At 49.4% G+C, this 10,617-nt stretch overlaps 1 protein-coding gene across 1 annotated transcript in view; it reads left to right on the top strand.

Moving 5' to 3' along the window:
• SLC6A17 (solute carrier family 6 member 17) overlaps positions 1-10,617 on the top strand; it is a 31,734-nt gene that overhangs the window by 8,681 nt on the left and 12,436 nt on the right. Inside the window, 1 exon segment of the mRNA XM_007449297.1 lies at positions 1-87. This exon segment is cut by the window's left edge and continues 9 nt beyond it. Coding sequence (XP_007449359.1) covers positions 1-87 — 87 coding nt within the window.

Raw genomic sequence — 10,617 nt, 5'->3', positions numbered from 1 at the left:
CCCTACGTGGTGCTGGCCTGCTTCCTGGTCCGGGGGCTGCTGCTGCGGGGGGCCGTCGACGGCATCCTACACATGTTCACTCCCAAGGTAAGGGTCTCGGGCTCCCCAGGAACACGGACAGCTCTTCTGGGCCTCGTCTGCTTCACACAGTTCAACACTGCCTGAGGACATGCTGTGTGGCGGGCACTGTGGTGGGCGCTGGAGGGAGGCACCGGGGAAGCGGGCGTGGGCCCTGCCCGTGTGCTTCCAGGGAGAGGGACAGGGCAGGGCCACCACATCAGTATGGGTGAAATCAGAAGACGCTTCAGGGGGGAGATGATATCTGAAACGAGCCTCAGGGAGCAGATAGGATTTCAGTGGGCGGCAGTAGGACGTTGCAGTCAAAGGAACTGTATGAACAAGAGTGTGGAAAAGCACTGGGCGTGCTTGGGGCCATAGTGTGAAGTCAGTTTTGGCTTGGGTGTGGGGGGCAGGGCACGGTTTCATTGAGTGGATCTGTGACTGCAGGAACCAAGGAGATGCCTAAGAGAAGAAAGCTCCCTGGGAATCCCAACTTGTACCCCAATCAGGGGAATGAGGTTACTATCTTATTAAAGATAAAAGACCACGTGGATCGAGATTTTTACCCTTACCAGAGCTATCTACATCTCTCATTAGATCCTCCCAATAGCCCAGTGAGGGATGAGCAGGACCATGGTGCATGGTGTCCTGAAGGTGGACACCTATACTCCTTAGGAAAATGGAAACAGCCCGTTTCCTAAGCATGGTCTCTGCCCACCAGGTGGCCCTGCCTCTCTGTTGCCCTCCAGACCACTGGGCACAGCTGGCATGAGCCAGTCCACTGAGGGATAAGAGAATTTCAGATGCAGAAACGGCATGCCCTTCAATGTAACCCTAAGCAAAGTACATTAGTCGCCCCAGCAGGCAGGCTGGGAAGTCCACCTCCAAATGCCAGCTGATCAGTAAGTACCATCAGGGGCCTGGTGAGGCTCCAGTCCACAGGCACAGGGTCAGAACCCTGCCAGGCCAGCTTAAGGCCCTCAACACTGTCCCTCAGTAGTGCCATCTCACTCATGTGTGTGCGCACACACACACACACACACACACACACACACACACACCCATACACACATACACACACATACACACACGCATTAATGCTTACACAGAACGTTCATACAAATGGCACAGGGAGAAGAATCCAGATCTAGTGGGGTTTGAAATCCCCGTTCCCTCCCAATTCACCTGCTCTGCAGCTGCAAACAGCTCCTGACGTTTGGGGGTGGGGGAGGTGGGTAGCAATGGGCAGGGCACAGACCCCTCCATATCCACTGGACAGAGCATAATGGGCCCTCAGCGTTCTTGGATGTAACATCCGAGGTTTCTACGTGAACAAGCACGGAGGTCCGCTCTAGGGAGCACTTAGTGAATCTCCCGAGGCATGAGCGTGACTACCGAGCCACTTGGCTGGGGTGGGGTTGTGGTGAACATGTGATGTCTGACAAAGTAGAGAAAAATGCAAACCTGGTTTCTTTGGGGGGAAAACAGCTGTGAGACGAAAGCTGATGGTTTTTATGAATGAATTCAACTGTATTTCTAGAACCGTGATCAGTCTAATGTGTTCACTTGAGTCTTTCCGTTAAAATTTATTGAGCTTTATGAGAAAATTATATACTCTGGAGATGTTAATAAACATGGAGATTCACACAGGTCTCCAAATGGTCCCCTGGGTGGTGCTAAGAGAGCCTGGTACTTAACTCAGAAGCCAGTGGAACCGATTCATAAGATCAGTTGCCAGTCCCAGCACACACAATACTGCTCCCCTTCTGATTCAGACACTCTTTAAAACATTTTTTTTTAAGTGAAACATCTCAGACATATAAACACACATATAATAATATAATAAACATTCTTAAGAAATAAAATATTACAGGTGTCATAAAAGTGCCTGTGTAGCCAGCCCTCATCCCATTCTCTTCCCTTCCCTAAAATAACCACTATCTTGAATTTGGGGTTTAACCTGCTAATACATTTTTAAAATTTTGTAATACATATATGTGTATACTTAAACAAGATATAGCATTATGTGCGTACTTTTAATCTTTTTGTATCAACCTTCTGCAAGTCGCTTTTATTTTTGCTAAACACTCTTTTTTGAGATTTTAGCTATATTGATATATGGAGCCCTAGTGCATCCATTTTCACGGCTGTATTGTATTCCACTGTGGCACTAAACTAAAATTTATTTATTCATTCTCTAGTTGATGGTCATTTAAGTTGTGTCCAGTTCTCACCATTGCTAATAATGCTAATAAACATTATGACACAGGTCTTCATGTGCACACGTTTCTCTCGGGCGTATATGTTTTGGAGTGGAATTGCCATCTTAAAGGGTATATGTGTCTTCAGTTTTACTGGGTGTTGGCCGAGTTGCTCTCCAAAGTGGTTGCATCTATTGATATTAACACTCCCACCAGTTGTATATGAGAGTCCCAGTTGCTCCACATGTATTACACTGCAATTTTTGCCAATCAGATGGATGCAAAAAGGTTGATGTACACTTTGAATAACAGGGGCACTCCTTTCCCAAAGCTTTTCCTGGATGTTCACGAAACAGTGTGGTTCCACTTTAGCATTTGCAGAGGCCCCGAGTCTTCATGAGGTGAAACTTAAATCAAATCCAGAAGGCCCTAGAGGAGCCAGGTCACCAAGAACCAGCAGGTGTGGTCCCTGGTCCATCTAGCTCTTGTGACCTTCACGTATGGATAGAGCCTGTGGGGCCCATCTTGAGACCTTGTCCACGGAGCAGTGCCATGGGGCAGCTCCTGCCCTTGACCCTGGAGGGATGTATTGAGCAGGGAAGGGGAGGCTTGAGGGCCTCAGAGGCCAAACCCCTCCATCAGGGATCTCCTTCACAGCCTGTGTCACCATTTGTTTTAGGCAGGTGAGACCCAGTAGTGATGGCTGGGGTGAAGTTCCTGTTTACAAATCCTTCCAAGTCATCTGCAAAAAGTGTGGACCTACTCTCAGACACAAATGTCTGACTGTCCATGCATGGCAGGCTACTGTTGCAGAGCTGGGACTGTTTCAGCATGGGATTGGTGAGATATGAGGAACCCGGGAGCCATTTCAAGTCCTGGCTCTAGTATAGTGCTGTAAGGTGCCAGGGTCACTGCACACAGCTGCCCAGCCTGTGCACTGCTCCATTCATATCGCCCACAATGTAAATGACATCACCAGGGGTCATGCCATTTGGCAGCCATGGGACAGTCCAAGCAGATTTTTGGCCAGGGCCTCTCAGAATCCACCTGAAAGAAGCATGGGCCCTCCATGGTTATATGCTGAATAACCAGGAAGATGCCCCCTGCTATATAAAGTCTTCCACCATCAGAAATAATCTAAGCTAGAGGACCTGGGCTCTCAGTCCATGCCTTCAAGCAGTTATTAAGTGTGATGAATGCAGTGTGGCCAAGATACCATGATGACCCACTAGCACTTTTGATGGGACATTAGCTCATGTTAATGTCTAACGAACCTCTTGAATTCCTTGGGCTGCTTCTTTCTGGGTTATTCTTTCCATCCAGTTAAAAACCCGAGTCACTATGGCGTCCCATACAACTAACCATGTAATTTGCTCAGTATGAAATGGATTATGGTAGATTTTGTAACCGCCAAAACTTCCAGGGAATATTTATCAAAATTACAACTGTTCACGCCCCTTGGCCCAGCAATTCCACTTCTAGGTATTTGTCCTACCGATGTACTCACCCACAAACAAAATGATCTGTGCATAATATTGGTCATTGCAGCATTTGTTTTAGTAGCAAAAGAGTGAAAACAACCTGAATGACCATCATTTATTTATTTCTTCATTCAGTAAAGGTTCATTGAATTCCTGTTATGTTCTGGCACTGTTGTGGGTTCTGGGATCCAGCAGTGAACAAAGCAGATAAACTTCCTGGTCCTGTTGGAGCTTATATTTTAGTAAAAGGAGACAGATAATGTAAGACAAAGGAGTTGTTGGGTGGTGTTGCTAAGGAGAAAAATAAAGCAGAGAAAGAAGGATTCGGGGCACTGGGGAGAGTGTTGCTTAGCTAGTGTGCTCAAGGAAGGCCTCCCCGAGAGAGTGATATTTGAGTGAAGACTCGATGGAGGTGAGGGGGCAGGCCATGTGGATATTTGGAAGTAGAACATCCCATTCTAAACAGAGAGAACAATAAATGAAGAGCCCTTAAGTCTGTACGTGTCTGTCATTCTCAAAGAGGCTGTTGTGGCTGGAGTGGGAGGGGAGAAAGATAGGACCTGTGGCCACGGGGCCAATGGAGAGCCAGACCAGGAGGGTCCTGTAGGCCAGGTAAGGACTCTGGTGTTTCCTTGGGGTGAAATGGGGGCCACTGGACAGTTCTGAGCGGAGGAGTGACATGATCTGACTTCCGTCTTCTGAGGATCACTCTGGTTGCCATTGAGAGTCTGAGGGAGCAAGCGTAGACTAGGGAGAAGCCTCCATCCAGGTGCTAGAATTCATCCAGGTGGGAGGTGACTGGCTGGAGCCCAGGTGATGTCAATGGAAGTGCTGAGAAGTGGTTAGATTGAGGCTATAGGCAGAAAGCAGAGTCAACAGGATTTGCTGCTGGATTGGACGTGAGATGTGAGAGAGAGGGTGACAAGGGTGACTGCAAGGCCTTTTGCCTGAGCAACCAGGAGGATGTGGTTGGGGGGGACAGGTTTGGTGAGGAACACCGAGAGTACTGATGTGAACATGGCGGGTCTAAAACATCTAAGAGATATCCAGTGGAGAAGCTGAGTAGGTGGTTGGATAGATGAGTCTGGAGGTCACGTGGAAGTATAAATTTGGGAGTCTGAGAATTTAAAGTCGTGGACTGGTTACAGTCACATAGTGAACATAGAGAAGAGGACTAAACACTGAACACTGGGGTCCCAGTGTTTAGAGGTTGGGGGAGAGATCGTCAATGAGGGCGGAGGAGAAATGAGAGAGATGGAGAGAGATAGAGAGGTCCATCCCAGAGGCCAAGTGGAGAAAGTGCTCTAAGAAGGAGGGAATGGTCAGCCAAGTCCAAAGCTGCCGAGAGGTCAGTGATGAGGACTGAGAAATGGCCAATGTGCTTGGCAGCAGGGGGGTCACTGACACCTCAACAAGAGCTGTTTTGGTGGCATGCTGGGGACAAAGTCTAGTAAGAGTGGGTTCAAGGGAAAATGGGAGGGGAGGAACTGGAGGCAAGTAACAAAGACCACTGATTTTCAGGAGTTTTGCTGTAAGGGGAGCAGAGGAACAGGAAATGAGGTGGTAACCAGAGAGGACCATGGGATCAAAGGTGTTATTTAAGAATTTTATATGATGATAAAAATAATCCATCATACATTGCTGGTGGGAATGTAAAATGGTGCAGCCGCTTTGGAACAGTCTCGCAGTTCCTCAAAAGGTTACACAAAGTTAGTGTATGACCCAGCCACTCCACTCCTAGGCGCATATCCAAGAGAACTGAAAACGTATGTTCAAAAATTTGTGCGCAAGCATTCGTAGCAGCATTGTTCATAATAGCCAAAAGTAGACACAGCTCAAATGTCCATCAACTGATGAATGGAAAAATAAAAGGTATTATCTTCATACGATGGAATATTGGCTGTGGCCATACAAAGGAATGAAATACGGTGCTACAATATGGATGAATTCATCCTTGAAGACATTACGCTGAGGGAAAGAAGCCGGTCACAAAAGACCACATATTGTGTGGTTCTGTTTATATAAACTATCCAGAATAGGTGATTCTGTAGAGACAGAAAACAGATTAGTGGTCGCTTGTGGGGAGGTTGGGGGAGAAATGGGGAGTAACTGTTAACGGTATGGGCTTTCATTCTGGGGTGATGAAGATGTTCCAAAATTGATTGTGGGAGTGTTGTGCAACTCTGTGATATACTAAAAACCATTGAACTGTACACTTTTTTAAAAAGTCCAAAAAAGAGAGGGAAATTGATGCTATAGGAGAGGAGGGAAGCAAAGCCCTTGAATAAGCAGGAGAGCTGGGACCCAGTGCCCAGGTGGAGGAGTTGGTCCTAGCTTGGAGCACACACTGTCCCCGTAGGAGCAGGAGGGATGGGCCAGCCTGTGGCACAGATGCTGGCAGCTGAGAAGCGATGGCGAGGATATTCTCACTGTGGGAGCTCTCTTCTCATTGGGTCATTTTTCCGCTGTGAAGTAGGCAGCAAGGTCATCAGCTGAGAGTAGGGATGGTGGGGGAGGGGTTGGAGGCCTAAGGAGGGGTGAGTGTGACGTAACTGTGACGAGATGGGGATGCATGCACACGGGGGTGGAGGGGACAGGAGCTGGAGGTCAGGGGTCGGGGGAGCAGGGAAGGCAGCCAACGTGGTTCCAGTTCCACGGTGGACAGTTCTTCATATTTTACCATCTCTGAAGGCAGGCTGTTCTCACAATCAGTGAGACACTTCGAACCATCACACGTTTTCCAGCAGTCAGTGCTTACTATGTGAGGCACCTTACGTGTATTAACTCATTTAAACTCATGACAATTCTAGAAGTATTATTATTATCACCGTTTTCCACATGGGGAAACTGAAGCACAGAGAAGTTAAATAATTAGTTCAAGGTCCCATGTGTCCTGGGCCCAAGGTGTGCGCTGTGTCCAGCTATGCTTGCTGCTTGGGGGCAGGCCCAGAGTACATGGGGGCTTGGTCATCCCCAGGGTCAGGAGCTTATCAAGCGATGACAATGGAGAGATGGCAGGGGAGATGAGAGTGTGAGCAAGGAGTGATGAGAAGGATGGACATTGACTAAGCCAGTGACGAAGGAAAGTTAGGATACAAACAGGGTGAGGGGCAGTGAAATGGAGGTAGGCCAAAGGATTGGAGGTCCCAGCAGGGCTGAAGAATTTTTAGAGTTTAGATACTAGAGGTGAGCTGGAAAGATGGGGTGCTTTGGGGTATGGGACCCTTAAAAACAGGTTTAATTGGAGCACAGCTAGTAGTCATGACAAAGGCCATGGCATGACCATAGGAGTGGGGGAGGACAAAGGGTACCGGAAGTGTTGTAGGAAAATGGGGCCTGAGAGGATGGTCATGGCCCAAGTCTCGGGCGAGTCCCTGGGATGGGCTGCCAAGGGAGGGTCCTTGACTTCACAGCAGGAAAGAATTCAAGAGCGAGCCACTGTAAAGTGAAAGCAGGTTTACTGAGGTACACAGCGGGTCTCAGGAGGCCCCGAGGGGTGGGGTGGGTAGTTTTTATGGGCTGGGTAATTTCATAGGCTAAGGTGTGGGAGGATTATTCCAACTATTTTGGGAAAGGGGCAGGGATTTCCAGGAACTGGGCCATCACCCACCTTTTGGACTTTTATGCTTGGCCTGGGAACTGTCCTGGCGCCTGTGGGTGTGTCATGTAGCTAATCTATGACATGAATGTATCACGAGGCTCAAAGTCCACTGGAAGTCGAATCTTCTGCCATCTTGGGCCTAATCCGTTCTAACCAGTTTTTGTTGTATCTTCAACAGCTCTGTCATTCTTCTAAAGGTTGTGCCCTGCCCCCTCTGCTCCTGTCTCAGAAGGGAGGAAGAAAAGGGACCCAGAGGCAGATTGTTGGAGGGGACATTGATGGAGATATTGAAATCACTCAGATGGCAGCAGCAGTAGTGTTGGGAAGAGCGACAGTGTGCAGTGGAATGTGGGGAGCGGCTGGGAGAGCAGACAGCACTTTGTCAACTCAGGCCCAGTGCTCCTAAGTGTGCAAGAAAACAGCCTTCCCCCTGAGAGGCTGCAGGGTCTGCCTTGGCCTCAGGGCCCCTTGCTCAGCCCTTCCCTGCACATCAGGCTCCCCTGGGAGGTGTAACGAGCAGGAAAAACTACCAGTGCTCAGGCCCACCCTCGACTAATCAGAATCCAGCAATCGGACTCGTTAATCAGGATCGCTGGGTGTGGTGTCCAGATGGCAGTAGAGCGTCAGAGCTCCCCAGGTGATTCTAATGTGTAGCCAGGATGGAGAGCTGCTGAGTCACAGCAAGAAGGTGAAGAGAACATCCAGAGATGCCTTGTAGTAATGGGGGATTGTGCTGATAACAGGGCCCAGTGGTAGGGTGCAGGCAGTTGTGGGCGGTGGCGCAGAGGCTTGAGTCAGAGCAGGGGACACACCTGGCCCTCCCGGGATGAAGGCCAGATGAAGGATGACCCTGGAGTCGTGGACATCTTGCAGCAGCGGAGCTAAACTGGGCCCTGGGACCGAGGACCTGGCCTGGTGGTCCCTTAAGCCAACTGTGGGGACGAGGCTATGAGCGGGCAGGGGAAGGGGGGTCAGCTTACCAGGAGCCCCAGAACCCTGTGGGTTCCCAACTCAGCAGGATGAGGGAGTGTTAAGGCTGGGAGTGACATCTCTGGTGGACAGTAGGGAAGAAACAGGGAGGAATACACACACACGTAGATATGCATGTGTGTGACGTGTGTGTGTGTGTGTGTGTGCACGTGCATATATCTATATTGCTGGTATACACATAAAATATCGCTGGAAGGGTAGGCAAGAGACTGGTACTGTGGTTACATCTAGGGAAGAGGAACTGAGTATCTGGAATACAGGGGTGAGAAAAAGGAGACCCTTTTATGCCTTTTGAGTTTTAAACCACGTAACCGCGTTACCAATAATCAGTAAGATGGAAGCCGCACCAGTTTTTCAGGGGCAGGGCCTGGCACAACCTGAGCCACTTGGGAGCTGTGGGCATCTTCTTTGCGGCCTCTGGGGTCTAGACGAGTGAGTGGTCCTGCCCGGTGAGGACAGGCCGCAGGGTCAGGGGTGTGCGTTCACGCTCCGAGAGGAGAAGTGGGGGTCCCTGCAAAGGCCCAGGTGTAGCAGTTAGTGGAGGAACTCCGTGACCCCCGCAACTAGCGTAAGGCTTCTGAGCAGGGTGGTGAGGGCAGCCCAGCCTTGTTCCCAGAGGTGAGCTCTGGAGCTAGACAGTCTGGCTCAGATCCCAGCTCATCACTCAGTCGTGGGAGGACAAGTTCCTTGGCCTCTTGGGGCCTCAGTTTCCTCAGCTGCAAGATGTGGTGAACCATGGCAGCTCCCTCACCGCATCGTCAGGAGAGCATATAGGACTGTCTCTGGGTGCAGGGAGTGCATGGTGAGCATTAGCTATTTTTCTTCTCCGTCATGAAGGTGACACTGCTCTTGGGCAGTGGGAACCAGGTGCCCCAGTGCCATCTGGTGTCTGCGGGCCTGTCTGTGCTGAGAAGCAAGAGCGGCGTGCGCTTCTGTCATGCACCAGCCCGGGCTAGGGCTCAGCAGCTGCTTGTCGATTCAAAAAGCATCTTCATGCTGCTGAGTCAAATGCCGTGGAACACCTTGCTCCCCGCGTGAGGAAGTGACTCAGCCGTGTGCCAAGGGAATGGCAGGAAGCCGTTGCTCTGTTTCAGGGTGGGCACCCTGAGGCAGGTTTGAGCCTTGTTTTCAGTGGGGAAAGCCCGTTTCCCACCTGTCTTCTTGCGGTCACATCCTGATGTCCAGAAAGGACACTGGGTTTCCTGAGGTCTGGTCTTGGGTTCATCCTCTGTTGACACTATGATCAGGACCTTGTTGAGATCAGGCACTATCATCCATCAAAGAGCCCCTTTAACTTCAAGGAACACAGGCATTCAGTCCTGAAGGTGCCTGACTCTCTTTACCCCCAGATGTGCACTGGGCTTCTGGTCCTCTCCACCGGCAAGAGTGCCCCTCCACACTGCAGGCTGGAAGTGGGGATCCCCAGGGACCACTCACACAAAGGCCAAGCTTTGGGCCTCTCAGCTGCTTTCCTGGGGGCTTATTAATGTCAGATTTGGATCCATCAACTTACTTCAAAATAATCTAGAGGTGGGTGGGGGGAAGGGTGGGGATACAGAGGAAGCAAGATTAGCCATGTGTTGATAATTGTTGAAGCTGGGTGATGGGTACATGGGGGTTCATAACACTATCCTCTCCACTTTTGTACATTTGGTAATCAATGTTCTACAATTCTTAAAAATGGAAAAATAACAGCAATTAAATACCATCTTAACATACAAACAAAAAACAGTTTTTGTTTCCGTCCAAAATCATTGCATGTAAGACAGTCCTACCCTGTCCTCCGAGAAATCCCGCATGCTATAGGGTCAGCTCTGATGGCACAGTTTGGGATTATGGTGTCCTCCCTGAAGTGGCTGCCTCCATTTATGAAATGGGCCCTGATGGTGCCTGGGCCTAGGAACTTATCCACATCTTAGTTTTAGGCTTAGGAAGTGGTGAAAATCCTAATGATGACATGTGTTTGAGTCTCATAAATGGCCCAGACCTTTTTGTAAAAACTTTGGTAATGACTGACGTAGATCAAAAAGGAAATAATTACTTCAAAATGAGAGAGAGAGAGAAGAGAAGGAAAGGAGGTGGAAAGGAAGCCAGCATTAAAATAGACTTGTTTTAGAAAGTAGAAGTTTAAAGTCCTAAGGATCTTCCTGTCCAAGAAGACTGCATCTTAGCACACAAAGGCTTATTTATACAACTTCAGAGCCCCTGGTGTGGTCCTTCCTGATCAGCTCACCTCGAGGACACAGGTCAGCCTTTGTCCGTCTCTCTCTTGCCCCCCACTCTT

This window comes from Lipotes vexillifer, unplaced genomic scaffold, assembly GCF_000442215.2.
Source record: "Lipotes vexillifer unplaced genomic scaffold, Lipotes_vexillifer_v1.1 scaffold393, whole genome shotgun sequence".
Taxonomy (NCBI): domain Eukaryota; kingdom Metazoa; phylum Chordata; class Mammalia; order Artiodactyla; family Lipotidae; genus Lipotes; species Lipotes vexillifer.
This window is presented reverse-complemented; position numbering and strand designations above follow the sequence as displayed.